Below are 17361 nucleotides of genomic sequence, written 5' to 3' on the forward strand. Positions count from 1 at the left end.
CAAGATTGAAACACAGAAAGGAATCATGAAGGTGTTCCGTAGAGCGCTTGTGGTGCTGAAAGGTGAAAAGATAGCTGCAAACTTGTACATGCTGAAGGGAGAGACATTGGTAGAAGCAGAAGCCTCTGTTGCCTCATGTAGTTCAGATTCTGCAATGCTATGACATAAAAAACTTTGACACATGTCAGAACAAGGAATGAAAGTCCTTATGGAGCAAAAGCTACTTCCAGGCTTAACAAATGTATCACTTACTTTATGTGAGCATTGCATAACAAGTAAGCAGCATCGGTTGAAATTCAACACATCAAATTCTAGAGGCAAAAGTGTTCTAGAACTGGTTCACTCTGACGTATGCAAGCACCAGTTACATCCCTAGGCGGAGCAAAATATTTTGTCTCATTTATTGATGACTACTCCAGGAGATGTTGGGTGTACCCTATTAAGAAGAAGTCCGATGTGTTTTAAACTTTCAAAAACTTCAAAGCGCGGGTGGAACTTGATTCTGGAAATAAAATCAAGTGTTTCAGAACAGATAATGGAGGAGAATACACAAGCGAAGAATTTGATGACTTTTGCAAGAAAGAAGGCATCAAAAGACAGTTCACAGTGGCAAACACTCCTCAACAAAATGGAGTGGAAGAGTGTATGAACAGAACCTTGTTAGAAAGAACAACAGCAATGTTGAGGGATGCAGGCCTAGAAAAATCATTCTGGGTAGAAGTAGTCAATACCGCCTGTTATTTGGTGAATCGAGCTCTATCAACTGCAATAGAGCTGAAGACACCAATGGAGATGTGGACTGGTAAACCAGTTGATTATTCAAACCTCCATGTATTTGGAAGTATTGTGTATGTGATGTACAACGCCCAAGAAATTTCAAAGCTGGATCCAAAATCCAGGAAATGCAAATTCTTGGGGTATGCTGATGGAGTAAAGGGGTATCGCTTGTGGGATCCCACTGCCCGCAAAGTGATCATTAGCAGGGATGTTATCTTTGTAGAAGATAAGCTACAAAGAAAAAAAGACGATGATAACGCTGAAAAGTCAGAGACTACATAGATACATGTGAAAAAGGAGTTTGAACAAGGAGATTCTTCTGAAGCAGAACCAGCACATGATGAACAAGAACCAAAGAGTTCTGAAGCTCCAACAACTCGTCAATCAGATCGTGTGAGAATATGTCCCAATTGGCACTCAGATTATGTTATAGAAGGAAATGTTGCATACTGTCTTTTAACAGAGGACGGTGAACCATCAACATATCAAGAGGCAATAAACAACTCAGATGCTTCACTGTGGATAATGGCGATGCAAGAAGAAATCGAAGCCCTTCATAAAAATAATACATGGGACCTTGTGCCACTACCACAAGGAAGGAAGCCAATTGGTAACAAATGGGTTTTCAAAATCAAACGAAATGGTGACGATCAAGTAGAGAGGTATCGTGCAAGACTGGTGGTCAAAGGATATGCTCAGAAAGAAGGTATTGATTTCAATGAAATTTTTTCTCATGTGGTTCGACTAACAACAGTTCGAGTAGTCTTGGCAATGTGTGCTACATTGAATTTACATTTGGAACAGCTAGATGTTAAAACAGCTTTTCTTCATGGAAATCTTGAAGAAGAGATTTATATGCTCCAGCCTGAAGGTTTTGAAGAATACGAAAAGAAGAATTTGGTTTGCAGGTTGAACAAATCTCTGTACGGTCTAAAGCAGGCGCCGAGGTGTTGGTATAAGAGATTTGATTCCTTCATTATGTGCCTTGGATACAACAGACTTAATGCAGACCCTTGTGCTTATTTCAAGAGGTCTGGTGATACATGCATCACAAGGTTCACATCAAAGGAAGAAGTAATAACTCTTCCAAATGATCCACTCGTCCAAGCTTTGGAAAAGAAGATCAGAACAGCAGCGCACTTGAGATGACTTTTTGAATGGGATCCTGATATTATTTGGTCGGCATGTCTTCTGGAGATACAACCGTCTGTCTCTTATCTTTCTAACGGTTCTTGAATCGCATCAATCCGATATCAGGAACTCAAGATATGGTCATTTTACTGAAGACGGTGCATGCAGGAAATCCTATACGGGATTAATACGTTATTTTGTAAATATTACGAATTTTCAATATTTATATTGATTATTTGTAATATAATTTAATATAGGATGATTAATTATCTTTTAGGATCAGATTTATTATTTTATTAGGAATTAAGGTTGGGTTAAAACATATTTTTAGTTATTATTATTTTATTAGGAATTAGGGTTAAACATGTTTAGTTTATTAATATTTTATTCTTTAGTTATTTAGGACCTTTAGAATTCAGCCCCTATATAAAGGAGGCTTCATTCAACTTTGTAAATCAGATTTCTTTGATTAATAATACAACGAGAGTTCGTTTTTGCAAGTGCTGATTGCCTTGTGCCTTCGAAGCTTCTTCTCCTTGAGTTCTTTCAAGTTCTTGTGAGGGAGATTAATCTTCACACTCCAATTTGCCTTTTCATCACGACTAGGAGGGTTGGTTAGAGCCATTTATCGTGTTTGCCTTTTCATTGCGACTAGGAGGGCTCGATAGGACACTTATCCATCTATTATCCACAAATCCATTCGCACCATCAATCGTCTTTACCGTTCACCTTCATAAGGGAGATATTTTGATTTCTTTATTATCTTATTTCATCTTCCGTTTATTTATCTTTTGTTTATTTTATTCTAATCTTATTGCCTTGATTCCAGCACATAAAAGAAACTCTAAGAACCCTACTTGCTACCGCCACCTTCCCTTATTCGTTCCCTTTGTTCTTAATCGAGTCTAGAACTTTCTAGGTTTGATTCTTCAACAAGAGCAACGTTCATCAATCCGCCACCGCTTCCCTATCAATTGGTATTAGATTTGGGCCGATTCTTGGAAGAAGCAAGCATTTTGCTTGTTCTTGCACACAAATCGTCAAGGTACCCCAACGGAGCTAGTTCACAAAAGATTCAGCGTTTCAGGTTCTTTTTATTTAATTTTAATTTAGATTTAAATCCTTCTTGTTAGTTTGCTATTTTTTTTTTCAAAAAAACAAAAAAGGCAAAAAAAAAAGGCAAAAAAACAAAAAAAGAGCCAAAAAAGCCAAAATTTCAAAAAAATTGCAAACGAAGGTATTTAGGGCTGATTTTATCCATATATCATATTCTTTCTAAGATTAAACCCAAGTCCAAATTTCACCCCAATTGGAGTTCATTGGAGCCTTCAAATACATCATTCAAGTTTCATCGGCAGATTCGGTTTAGAATCTTGTCGAATTTCTTGAAATTTTACAGGAGGAATTTCGTGGTGAAAATTTCCAGATTGAAAATTCATATATTGAAGATCATTCAAACAAAAAATCAGAATTTTTGGAGATCAACAACACCTTCGAACAAAGCGATCAAGAAAACAGATTGTTTGAGGACTCACCGTTCACAGAGTCTACTGGATACTACTGAAGGTATTTGGTTCTGAAATTTACAGGTGGTTTCTGACGCATCAAAAGACATTCAAGAATTTTTCCAGAATTTTTTGACACCGTTAAACCCCTCAAAAACGTTGCTCAAATTGATCCAGCGTTTTCAGGTTTCTGAGTTGGTTCTTTTTTTCTTTGACTCTTAGTGCTTTAAGTTCTTTTGTTTTTTTCCTTGTTATTGTTCTTTACATTATCTAACACATTTCTTCATTGTGTTAGTAGGACTAAAGAGTTTGCATACTTCTTCCTTCTTTGCATTCTCGTTCGCTTGGAGTCTAACCTTTGTTTGGCCTCTTAGAGCTTTTAGGTTTTTCTTATCGCCTTTGCTAGTAATCAAACTCCGATACGAACTGTGAAAGACTACTTGGTAAAGTGAGTTTTAAAGAGTACAAGATCGGCTTACTTGCCTCTCGTTGTGTTACTTTCTTGGAGTGACTTGTGAGGTTTCTTGCTTTGTTGAATTTATTTTATTTTTATTTACTTTAAAATTTTTTTGAGTGTTATGATTTCAGAATGGGCGACACTAACAACAAGACACTTACGGCTATCTTAGCCACACTTGCCCGACTCACGACTCAAGTTGAAAGATTTGATGAAATCGTGAGAGAACGACAAGAACCACAACTGAATCTACCAAACCATAATCCAAGACCAAACAATGCTGAACTTTTGGTACCCGAGAAACAACCACGTTTCCAAGCACCCAAACTCTTTACAAAACCAAAGTTCATGATCCCGTCTTTCAAAGGAGACAACGATCCAGACAGGTACATCGAATGGGAAGGAAAAGTTGATCTCATATTCGCATACCATGACTGCCCCCAAGCTAAACAAGTTCACCTGATCACCATACAATTTGAAGGATATGCTCGAACTTGGTGGATGCAAACAAGGAAAAAGATCCAGAACTTCCAAATTCCAACAATCACTTCTTGGACCGACCTCAAACAAACCATGAGGAACCGATTCCTACCGACACATTATACACGAGAAGTTAAACAACGACTACACCGACTTCGACAAGGTAGAAGTTCAGTTGAAGATTACTACAAGGAGATGCAGTCCTTACTCAATAGGACTAACATAACCGAAAAAGAAGAGGTCACGTGTCAAGATTCATCGTCGGTTTAAACTCAAACATCATTGATCTTCTTGATCTACAAGGGTACAAAAACCTTGAAGACGCACTAAAGAAAGCAATGACAATCGAAGCACAAATCCAAAGGAGATCTAGATTCGGTGAACATTACCTAGGTACTTCATCCTCTTACCAAGGTAATCCTTCAATCCTTCCTCATCTTCTACTCCAGCTTCTCTAAAAAAGCCAAGAGATGACAAACCTGACAAGGAGAAAGAACGACCAGCAAAGAATGACACACTTCCAGTCCCTAAAGATCAAATGATAATTTGTGAGGAGTAGGGAAAGCAAAAAAAGAAAAAGTTGAGAAAGAGGCAAAAGCAAAAGAGGTCACTAGTTATAAAGCCAAAAGAATAAGACCCCATGGGGGTGAGTGAACCTAAATGTGAGAAGAAAAGAGTGACTCAAAATCTATGTGTGAGCACAAAAGAATTGAGAGAGAACCTTATTTACAAACAACCTTGCATCCTTGTTCGCTTTAGGGAATCAATTGTTTCGATTTCTAACATTACAAGGATTTGCCTAGTGTGTTTTCATCTCTTTTACAGGATTTTCGAGAAGTGTTAGGTGATCTACCTAACGAATTACCACTGAAAAGAGGAAAACAATGCCAAATCAAACTAATTCAAGGTTCCATCATACTCGTCAAACATACAATCTCGAAGAAACCAAAGAGTTGGATTTGTTACAAAAAGGCTACATCCAGGAAAGCCTTAGTCGTGACGCCATCATAATGACGAAATATGATTTGAACAACTCTTCAGGCTTTATAGTTCATGCACAGAGAATCCATGTAAATGATGAGAAAGTAAAAGCAACACGAGACTGGACCACACCATCTTCCATCGCCAAGAGTTGTCGAATAGTGCTAGGTGACCCTCCTGACGGGTTACCACCTGAAAGCCCTAATCACTATGCCATACCAATGAAGAGTCCCGATTTACGAGAGTCCAAAGGTAATTATTTTATTCTCATTTTAATGACATTGTAACGTACTTCTTCTCCTTCTTACAAGGTAAGGCTCGTGAAGTTGTCATCCATACTAAACACACTCCTTTAAGTGCGTAACATACCGAGGTAAGCAAAACACAGTAGACGATACACTACCACGAAGGTATACTCTTACCTATCAAACTCATACTTCTATTCCGAGAATTGAACATATCAAAGATGTATATCACGATAACTCGGATATTTCTGATATTTCTACCCATACATTTAAAAGTGCTTTTAATGAGCTTTATCTTGTATATGAGTTTCCTTGCCAACTAAACAGGTTATACAGTCCACAAATCTCCTCATGGAATCATTAATTCATGAACCACACTTAGGAGACTTAAGGGATTACGTTAACAAACCAGTTGACATGGTTTTTAAACACTCATTCTCGCCACACACGAATAAAACCATGGAGAAATTATCTGAAATAATCATACAGAAAGCCAACAGTGACCGGCGCCATGTTGAAATTCAACCAAAACATCAGATTACAAGACTTGTATGCAAAAGAGGATTTCAAGACTACAAGAAATCAGTTCCTACAAAGAAGAAACCTCGACTAAATGCATAAAGACACATCACATTGATCCTGGTAAATGTTTCACAAGTTTTTATTTCAACACATCTAATTCTCTTTCTTTTGGATTTTCAGATTCGAGGACGAACCTTTTGAGGAGTGGGGGAATGATACATGCACCAGAGTCCATAATACATGCTTCTTTGGACTAATGTTTCTACTCGAACCTATTAGAAGAACAAAGTCTCGAAGATTCAAAGCATATCTATTCGGTAAGCATAATGTGAATGAATTATTAAACTATTCTAATGTTGCTCCCTTTAATGTTTCAGATTCGAGGTCGAATCTTTTTGAAGAAAGGGAGGATGATACATGCATCACAAGGTTCACATCAAAGGAAGAAGTAATAACTCTTCCAATGATCCACTCGTCCAAGCTTTGGAAAAGAAGATCAGAACAGCAGCGCACTTGAGACGACTTTTTGAATGGGATCCTGATATTATTTGGTCGGCATGTCTTCTGGAGATACAACCGTCTGTCTCTTATCTTTCTAACAGTTCTTGAATCGCATCAATCCGATATCGGGAACTCAAGATATGGTCATTTTACTGAAGACGTGCATGCAGGAAATCCTATACGGGATTAATACGTATTTTGTAAATATTACGAATTTCAATATTTATATTGATTATTTGTAATATAATTTAATATAGGATGATTAATTATCTTTTAGGATCAGATTTATTATTTTATTAGGAATTAAGGTTGGGTTAAAACAATATTTTTAGTTATTATTATTTTATTAGGAATTAGGGTTAAAACATGTTAGTTTATTAATATTTTATTCTTTAGTTATTTAGGACCTTTAGAATTCAGCCCTATATAAAGGAGGCTTCATTCACTTTGTAAATCAGATTTCTTTGATTAATAATACAACGAGAGTTCGTTTTTGCAAGTGCTGATTGCCTTGTGCCTTCGAAGCTTCTTCTCCTTGAGTTCTTTCAAGTTCTTGTGAGGGAGATTAATCTTCACACTCCAATTTGCCTTTTCATCACGACTAGGAGGGTTGGTTAGAGCCATTTATCGTGTTTGCCTTTTCATTGCGACTAGGAGGGCTCGATAGGACACTTATCCATCTATTATCCACAAATCCATTCGCACCATCAATCGTCTTTACCGTTCACCTTCATAAGGGAGATATTTTGATTTCTTTATTATCTTATTTCATCTTCCGTTTATTTATCTTTTGTTTATTTTTCTAATCTTATTGCCTTGATTCCAGCACATAAAGAAACTCTAAGAACCCTACTTGCTACCGCCACCTTCCCTTATTCGTTCCCTTTGTTCTTAATCGAGTCTAGAACTTTCTAGGTTTGATTCTTCAACAAGAGCAACGTTCATCAATCCGCCACCGCTTCCCTATCATCTGGTGATAACGATTTTGTTATATTGTTGTTGTATGTGGATGACATGTTGGTTGCAGGACCCAACAAAGATCATATTGAAGAATTGAAGGCACAACTAGCTAGGGAATTTGAAATGAAGGACTTGGGATCAGCAAACAAGATTCTAGGGATGCAAATTCACCGAGACAGAAGTAATAGGAAGATTTAGCTTTCACAAAAGAATTACTTGAAGAAAATCTTGTCACGATTTAGCATGCAAGATTGTAAGCCAATTTCTACCCCTCTTCCTATTAACTTCAAATTATCCTCCAGTATGAGTCCTAGCAGTGAAGAAGAGAGGATAGAGATGTCTCGAGTACCGTATGCATCAGCAGTGGGAAGTTTAATGTTCGCTATGATATGCACAAGACCAGACATTGCACAAGCAGTAAGAGTGGTTAGTCGGTACATGGAGAATCCAGGCAAAGAGCATTGGAATATTGTAAAGAGGATCCTAAGATACATCAAAGGGACCTCAAATGTTGCATTATGTTACGGAGGATCAAACTTACTAATCAATGGGTATGTAGATTCTGACTATGCAGGGGATTTGGATAAAAGCAAATCTACTACAGGATATGTGTTCAAAGTTGCTGGTGGAGCTGTAAGCTGGGTTTCAAAATTGCAGTCAGTTGTGGCTACATCCACAACAGAGGCAGAATATATAGCAGCTACACAAGCCAGTAAAGAAGCAATTTGGTTGAAGATGCTATTGGAGGAGCTTGGGCACAATCAAGAGTATGTCTCTCTATTTTGTGACAGTCAAAGTGCCTTGCATCTAGCAAGGAATCCAGTATTTCATTCAAGGACAAAACACATAAGAGTTCAATACCATTTCATTCGTGAAAAGGTGGAAGAAGGGACGGTAGATATGCAGAATATCCATACCAAAGATAACATAGCAGATTTCATGACGAAGGCGATCAAAGCTGATAAATTTACCTGGTGTCGATCCTCTTGTGGCCTGTCAGAAACGTAAGCAACATGAAGGTACAAGGTAGAAAGAATGGTGTGAAGATATGATTGTTCCAATCAAATCTTCAAGTGGGAGATTGTTAAAAGTCATCATGGGCGGCTAATCTTCTAGATGGAAGCCAACTACTTTGATTTAATTCAAAGATGGTTGCATTTTGTTGAAAAAAAGGGGGATAATTACAACATTTTAATCATTAAACTTTAGGGTATTTACAAGATTAAGTCCTTAAGATTTAGCTATAAATACCCTATCCCATTTAGCTTCAAAATCATCCCAAAGCATTCTAGTTTTCTTCCAATACTAGAGAGAATTTAGAGAGTTTCTTGAGAGTTGTTTTCTCCTTTTTATCAAGAGAGAATTATCATTGTTTTCTCCTTGGTAGATCGAGAGAGGTTGTAACTCCTATTTTCTCATAGTGAAATTCTTCTACCGTTGCCCGTGGTTTTTACCCTATATAATTTAGGGATTTTCCACGTAAATTTTGTGTCTTTTTTTATCTTCATTTTTATTTTCTCAAATTATCAGTTGCGATTTTGCTCTATCCGATAGCCGTCTTCCGCAACAAGGTGCTCATTACTTCTTACTTGTCTTGTTTCCTACTTCAGTATAAATGTTTGTTGAATCTTGGAAAATATATATTTCGTGAAATATATTTACAAATTGTGTCTACTACAAGTCTCGAGCAAGTTCAATCATTATATTTATTTGACGAATTATGTATTTGCAATCTAATTTATTTTAATTTAAGTCTTATTATGTGTGTTTTGTTCATGTTATTCTAGTCCCGTCCATTAATGTTTTGTATAATATTTATCTTAATTAATCGTAATTATACTACGAATGTATTTATTATATTTATAATTTTTGTTTTATGAATTGTATTACTTTTAATTACAACCATACTGATTTACTACTTATAATTGTAACATAAAAAATTACAATTATTTAATTTTTTAATTCAAATAACATATCATTATTTGATTAGAAAAATTGTGTACAAAATCATGCAATATATAATATATTAATCCAAATATAAAATCAATTATATGATCGTGGACGAAATTATATACATTACATATATGCGAAGGGAATATGACCTACGTTTACCCCCCCCCCTCCACACACACACAAACATTACCTTGTCACTGTACTAGCCTTAAAATTATTGTAAAAGAGATTGATTCAAGATGTATTTGAACATATATTATATTATAATTATTTAAGATTATTTAAATAAAAAATAATGATGTGAGATCGATTCGAAGGTGACTTCTCCTAGATTTTACCCTTTTCTATATAAATGTCAGAAACACAAATTATTCCAGTTTTTGTTATTTAGATTCATAGATAATATATTTCATGTGTGCAATGGTAAGGTTATTTTCAAATTAAGTTCTTGATCATTCTACCTTATACCTCGGCATAAGGCAAATAATATAAGCCTCTGATCGATGATTATTTGCTCTTTTTTATTTATTTATACATCAATCGATTTATAGGATGAAGGGCAAAATGACAGGCCATCCATCCATAGCCATTTGAACAAATTTGTGGAGTTCAATAGCACCACGACAGCATTATATATTTCTATCCACATTTATGAGAAATCAATTGAATTTCCTTCACATAATATCATCTTTAATGTTTAAAACAAAAAAGGAAGAGGCTGGAAGTTTCATGTGAGAGTTTTAGCTATGGACATGGTTTGTTTGTTGAAATGGTATCAATGAAAGGAAGAAAATGGTATTAATGTTTTTGCCAAATGAAGTGATGAAGAGGAAGAGATGGGGTTAGGTTAGGTGGTGGGTGGCAGACAAGAAGGTGTTTGGCCGAAGTGGAAAATGGAACACAATAATGCATTCGTTTATTGCACAACACACTTCCTCTTGCAACACTAAGCAAGTTGTTTTTAGGATCAACTACATATTTAGTCATTTATCTATTCTTTTGTTTTTATTTAAATTATTTAACTATTTTTTTTAAATTTATTAATTGCTTCAATGGTAAAAGAGAGTGATGTTCTCTCTAGAGATTTCATTTGAGCAACTGTGTATACATGACATGTGCGCGCGTCCTTTTTAATTAAGTAAAAGAATTTAAACATATATTACCTTATAATCATTCTATACTAATAAAAAATAATTTTGAAAATGATATCTAACATTTTATTTCTATTTTATGGTAAACAGAAATAAAATGTTCTGATGAAACTAATACAATTAGCATGTCTAACCCAGTGGCTAGGCAACTAACCCTTTTCTAAGAAGGGCACGGTTTGAATCATGGGGTAAATAAAATAAAAGTATAACATTAAATATAATCTTAGATAAAACAGTTAGATAATTAAAACAGAAACAACATAATAAATAAGTGACCAAATATGGATTTTACCTTTTTTTTATTGGATTGAGAAAATAAAGGATAAAAAGGTTTTGGAGACAAAAGAGAAAACGTTAGAAATGTCAGTCAGGCCAGGGCTGAGACTGCAGAAACCTGGTGGTGAAGTGGTCCAATTATCGCAGAAATCGACACATCAAATATGCTTTTAATAATGTTGGGGCAAATGAAATTGTGGAGTTTAATGTCGTTTGTTTTGAAGTGCGTGATTTCTTATCACCTAAATAACTGAAATTCTATTGGATGGCTAAGGGATAAGTCCATGGATCCAATCTTAGGATGCCACCATTCAAAGCAATCAAAACAAGTATGTGCCTTTTCTTTAGTTATGAAGTCTTGCTTATTTTCCTTTGCTTTTTTACTTTTCTCGAGTGCAAGCCAAGTCTTGCTCTTCCCCTTGGATCTTTCTTCTTATCCACAATCCAAAAAGCTTAAAAGAAAAAAAGAAACTCTCAGCACCATTCAGCAATAACTATTTCCTACTACTTGAACGTGTTCAATGGTCGTCAATACTTGTAAACTTAAAATGTCACACAAGTATATAAATGCAAGATTTTATATAACATGTTGAGTTTGGAACATATAAATAATTAAGTGATCATTTTGTAATTTTCGATGGTCGATAGATTCAATAAAGCAACACCCTATAATTATGTGACCATTTGTGTATTTTATAAAAAGAAAAAAACAAATCACGCCTATATAAATGTAACCTAATGTAATATCGTACAAAACCCCATGAATCAGTTTAAACGGAAGAAAAAGAGTAACGGAGAGGTTTAGAATGAGGATTGTGAGTTGGTAGGTGATATTGAGAAATAGAGGGGAGTGGATAAGATGTAGAGTTGGTTGGTTGGCTCATTTAGAGTGGCTGAGTAATGCTGTGAAGTCAAAGTCAAAGTGAAATTAAAAGATTCCACCGTCCAAAACTTTTTGAAAGATTTTGATTCCACAACACCATCTCTCTCTCATTATTTTCCATGTTTGTTCCTTAGTTTGCCACTTCTGACTAATCCCATAAGCTCCTGGATTTGCATGCTTCAGATTTGAAGTTGCTATGCAAAAAACCAGATACAAAGGATTTTAGGTTGAAACGTAAACCAATGAGCAAATTTGTTACTGGTAAACATTTATGTCAAAGTTTATGATTTAAATTGTTTACGAGATCTAATTTATAAAGAAAAATGAACAGAAGAAAATTAAGATCTGAGATGGATATACAAACTTGCAGGTTAAAACAAAATTTGGCATACATTCAATTTATACAGGCTATATTTTTCTGTAATATAATGTAAATTTTCAATCATCATTACCGTCATTTGGTGCTCGAACATGCGATCTTTCAAATAATTGTTGTGGTTTATAATGATTTTTTTTAACAATGGTTATTAGAATGGATTTTTGTGTCGTTTAACAAGTCACGCAAACATAAATATCTATATTTGAATAAAATTTTAGGGTAAACTACATGCTTAGTATCTAAATTATTACTTTGTTCTGTTTTGATACTCAATTTTTTTTTCAAAATCCTACCTAACATTTAGTTTAAGTTTTATTTTGGTACCCATTGCTAAAAACTTAATAGTGATGTTAACGAGTCACCATAAGATAATGTCACGTCATCATTGAGAAAAATAAAAATATCACGTCAGTAGTTCTATTAATTTGTTATTGGTGGGGTATCAATTGAAACCAAAACTAAACGTTATGTATGATTTGAAAATAAAATAAAATTTGAGTATCAAAACAGAACAAAAATAATAGTTTAGATACTAAATGTGTAGTTTACTCAAACTTCAAAGTATCTTTTGTATTTGTTATTATCTTGGTAACAATTGAACTAAGGCCCAACCTAGAAATGTCAGCCTATGGGATCACTTCATTTCTGGACCATTGGGCCAGACGCATCCAACTTATTTGGCATGGGATGAACCTCGTAATATAATCTTCTCCGGCGACTTGGATTAGAACGGAGCAATCTATTGGCAGTTGCAAATGGGGACCAAAACCAGTTGAAAGTGAAACCTGCTTTGAGACAAAGACTATGCCGCCAAATGTCAATTTTGAAAGACGTACGCCCCAAATCCGACCAAAAGAAATCGTAGACAAAGGTGAGTGCTTGTATTCATAAAATTGGTAGGGTAGGCTAATTGAGTAAGAAGAGCTGTATTACATAGGCATTTTGAGTTGTAAACATTTCGGCTGTGTAATTTGAGCATTTGACCAGTGAGCCAACAGGGAAGTGGGCAAGTTCTTGTGATCCTTTTAGACTGTATATGAGGCTTTATTGTTAATCGGAGAACCTAAGGATCATCTGTTTCATATTGTATATAGCTTAATATCACAGTTTCTTTTTCTTTGCAAAATAATAATGACGATATATATAGATTCCAAAAAAAAAGAACGTGATTCCTTTCCTCTTATTTTGTTCCTAAGTGGATAATTTAACCTTGATAAAAAAAAAAATTCAATTTAAACGGGAACGACTCATTCCCCTAACTTAAGTTTGCCTTTGCCTTATCATACATCAAATAAGGATACGGCAGCGACCTCACAAAACTAGATTGTCTCACTATTCACATAATATTGATGTTATGTGCAGATCAGTATCATGAATTTGATGGTTTTCGAGCTACAGATTTGGGATCAGAACCACGCTTCGTGTATAAGGAGCCCACAGCTGGAACTTCAGTAGCTGGAGTAACCGTGGTTGATAAAGGCTGGAAATTGGTGCTCCCAATAAACCAGTAGAGAGCCCATTTCAGATTGCACAGGGTATATTTCAGAGCCTTGGTCCAATTCTCTTGCTTGTTGAAGCTTTGCGTTATAGAGTAGTTTTCCACTTTATCGTTCTCAATCCTGTAAAACACCACTAATAATACACTCAAGAATTTGGATATACTCCATTTAGAACTCATCAAAATCACATTGATACTTCAGATTCAAAACACGACAAATAGTAAAATTCTATATAGAAAGGAAATCTTACTTGTAGGGCAAGTTGAAGCATTTCTCAGGTGGAATGTTGTTTTCTAGATCCTTGGCATTTGCAAACTCGGCAAAGTCCTTAAGGCATGTTAAGAATAATGTCATTGCTTTGTCGTACCGTGTACTCCAGAACAAGTTCACAGGACCAAACCTATAACACAGCAAGTAGCTGAAAACATGCAATAAGCGTGATCCATAAAACACAAAAGATGAAATTTCCAGGATTAGGATGCACCAATGCTTTCAGGTTCACATGCTTGCACTTTAAGATTCTGAATTAAATCATTCAAGTTAAAATTCTTAACACTTACAGCTCATATGTATTGTTGTTGCTGTCCATTATGCGAGGGTAGCTTCCCAGAGGAATTATCTTTATCCGATAGCTAAAAGTCACTGATTAAGGATACATCACATATCACTTTATAAACCACTTTAGTAATGAAAGGTAACAGAGTTCTTAAAAGTTGGCATACCAGACATTTTAACTATTATTTTACCTCACAGGTGGGATTCATATAAATGATAGCATGGGGAAAGAGTTGACTTCATTCAATTTGATCAATTTCTACCCCACAACCCCCACACAAAAAAAGCCTGGCGTAAATGCTCATGGGAACTACTTCATAGAGTAACACAGATTGGGAAAAGGATACTGAAATTTTGGTCGGAAATATTGGCACATTGTATGAAGTAGGAGGCAGGCTTGACCCCAGGCAGCATTTATTTCATCCCACTCAACCTAAACCAAAAGCAAGAAATATCAGTCCCTCTTCACTACCAGGAAAAACAATTTTCTAAATGGAAAATGATGCCAATTTCTTACTGGAATTTTAGGTAGTCGTCCAAGACGAAAATTGTTAATAGTTCCAAATTCTCCATCGTGCCAGATGGGGAAAGCATCATTGAGCACATTAGTTCGCTTTAACAACTCTAAATGTGCTTGTGAGACTTCAGTCTTCGCCAAAATTGCATCTCTCTCTTCCTGTTAAGCAGAAGATTTTACATATGTAAGAAGACAGTTAAGAAGTTCACTTTGTTACTTGAAAGAAAATTTTGTTTGCAAATGTTGATTAAATACGTATATAACACTTTAGCATGAAGAAAAGTTTGATGCAATAGTATAGTATTCAAATTAACATTAGTAACATTGACATTTGCTGAAGCATCTTGGACTGTCTTAACCGATCATACTAAGTCAAAGAAAAAAATGGTCAAGAAACCACATCAAAAACAAACCTGATGAGCGATTAATTGAAACTGAAAGTTGTTAAATTCTTGCCAATACCTGTTACGCATTGATTCCAACAAGCATAAGGATCTGATAATTAAAAACCCTGGCTATATACAAACTAAGCTGTGCTTTGCATTCTAGATTTAAAAAGAGATGGAAGAAGGAAAAACAAAAACAAAAGTGTTGGGACACTACAATTTAATCTGAGAACATATAGAAGAAACTTACCGCTCTTCCAATTCTTCAAATCGGTTTGATTTTTGCTCTAATTCTTTTAGTTCAGCATTTACTGCAGCATTCTGTTTTTCTATTTCTTCAATTTCTGCTTCAAGCTTTCTTTCTTCTTCTTCAATCTTATAGAATGAACAGACAATCAAATATGCATTTAACTAGGAAAATCATTCAAATAGACAGTTGATGCTTATATAATTATGAAGAACGATCATTCACTAATATTCTGGTCTACTATTAATATTCCTTCAATATTATACTGCGGATTAACTTTGGGAGAAGTTATTCCTTTTTATGGATTTTTTTTTGGCTAATTCAAAGAGACTCATCCAGTTAACCAATGACAGCATCTTGGATACCTCATATATTTTAACAATCCTAGCCATCTACCAACTACACGAGTCATTTATGATACCCTGTTTTGAAACCCAAAATTTATTCATATCTTTTACTGAACAAAAAATTAGAGTGTCCAGACATCAAAAATATATGAGAATCATGATTTTTATCCTTTAGCATATATGTTACTCATAGAGACTGCCAAACAGCTACCTTTAATTTCTCCTTGCGAAAATCGGCCTCGCTGAGAACATCTTGTGTTCCTCCCTCCAATCGCCGAAGACAGGCTTCATATGCTTCAATGTCCCTGGTCACATCTTCAACCTCCTTGTCAAGTTTGTCAGACAACACCCTCATGCATTCAAGGCATAACGGTTGCTCAACCTAAAAATTCCCCGAGAAAGCAGAATAAAAAAAATTATCCTCACTGCAACAACTGAATCACCAAAATGGAAAAGCCAGAAAGCAATACCTGTGTCTGAGTAGTGGCAATCTCAAATGCATTTTTGAGAACAGTAATAGTTGAATGAAAACCAGAGTTGTTCGGCTGCAAAGAACTGCTTGCTCCACCTTCTGATGATGGTAATTGTGTCCCACTTCCATCAGCAGCAGACTCCGACTTGTAGACCACTACAAATGATTCTTCCATACCTTTCCTAGGTTGGCCTGCATCAGGCTGACCAGGCACACCACGAGGTCGTGGAGGGATCCCAGGTGCCAGTGGCTTTTGCTTTGGCAGCACAACGAAAGAGTTATCCATTCTTGTTGAACCCAGCACGCTGCTAGCTCCATGAATTGAAGACCCCTGCATCGCTGCATTGTTCATGCACACCATGTTTTTAGAAAGAAACATCAGTTTGAATTATTTTGCTATTATAGTCAGGTTTAGCATTTAGTAACCAAAATTTGATAAAAGAATTGAAGAATCCACAACGTTTGGATCTCAATTTCATCTCAAATACGTGCAGATAATAGGAAATTCCCAAATTGTCTAAGCTTGCAACTTACTCGACTCCAAAATCGAAGAGAGAAAAAATAATATAATAGGAATTATTTCTCAACTAATTAAACTGAAAAAGAAGATTAAATTCAAGAATTGGACACAAGCAGAAGAAAATTGTGAATTTAAATGGGAAAAGATCGGAGAAACCCTAACCCGAGCGAGAAGATTCGTTTGGGAACTTGTCGACGTAGGAATCAACGCCGACGATGCAGAGGGAATGGTGACAGTTCTGGCAAACCCATTTGGGGAGATTCGGATCGACGGGTAAGCTTCGGCCTTTATCGGGTATATCTTCGTTCTTCATTTAGCTCTTCGAATTTTATGAGAGGAGCAGATTTTCGGGTTGTCGTGCAATTAGGGAAGAGATGTGGGTTTGCTTCTATGCTCGAGGAACAAATCACAACAGTTTTATTATGACTCTTGGTTCCCTGATCAAATAAAACCACGGATATTTTGTCCACAATTATAGTTTTAGTCCCTCTAGTATACGTTTGATATTTAATTTTAACATTTTAATTTGATAACTTTTTATTTTTATTTTTATGACATTGTTAATTAACTCAAATTAAAAGTATTAAACACTACTAGTAAATTATTAGTTTTAAAAA

The 17361-nt window shown here is 35.5% G+C and overlaps 1 protein-coding gene across 2 annotated transcripts; it reads right to left on the minus strand.

Moving 5' to 3' along the window:
- Positions 1-13433: 13433 nt before the first annotated feature.
- LOC120153422 (beclin-1-like protein) lies at positions 13434-17150 on the minus strand. Of its 2 annotated transcripts, none has more exons than XM_039165372.1 (10): positions 16907-17150; positions 16223-16563; positions 15964-16134; positions 15409-15533; positions 15186-15234; positions 14773-14931; positions 14603-14688; positions 14261-14332; positions 13951-14118; positions 13434-13820 (listed from the first exon to the last, which is right to left on the minus strand). In XM_039165372.1, the coding sequence occupies exons 1-10, from the start codon at positions 17055-17057 to the stop codon at positions 13571-13573; spliced, it is 1572 nt and encodes a 523-aa protein (XP_039021303.1). In that variant the 5' UTR covers positions 17058-17150; the 3' UTR covers positions 13434-13570. The 2 variants fall into 2 exon arrangements, with proteins under 2 accessions (XP_039021303.1, XP_039021304.1); XM_039165373.1 differs by having other exon boundaries at positions 13435-13820; positions 13951-14100.
- Positions 17151-17361: the final 211 nt, after the last annotated feature.

The sequence above is a fragment of the Hibiscus syriacus genome, unplaced genomic scaffold (assembly GCF_006381635.1).
Source record: "Hibiscus syriacus cultivar Baekdansim isolate YM2019G1 unplaced genomic scaffold, ASM638163v2 tig00111100_pilon, whole genome shotgun sequence".
Taxonomy (NCBI): Eukaryota; Viridiplantae; Streptophyta; class Magnoliopsida; order Malvales; family Malvaceae; genus Hibiscus; species Hibiscus syriacus.

What these genes read in the sequence shown, in the direction of transcription:
- LOC120153422 (XM_039165372.1), bottom strand. Translation starts at nt 17,057, where the DNA reads ATGAAGAACGAAGATATACCCGATAAAGGCCGAAGCTTACCCGTCGAT. An exon ending in TTCAATTAATCGCTCATCAG is followed by an intron (nt 14,932 to 15,185) that starts GTTTGTTTTTGA and finishes TCTGCTTAACAG; the next exon opens with GAAGAGAGAGATGCAATTTT. An exon ending in TATTTCCGACCAAAATTTCA is followed by an intron (nt 14,333 to 14,602) that starts GTATCCTTTTCC and finishes AGTGACTTTTAG; the next exon opens with CTATCGGATAAAGATAATTC.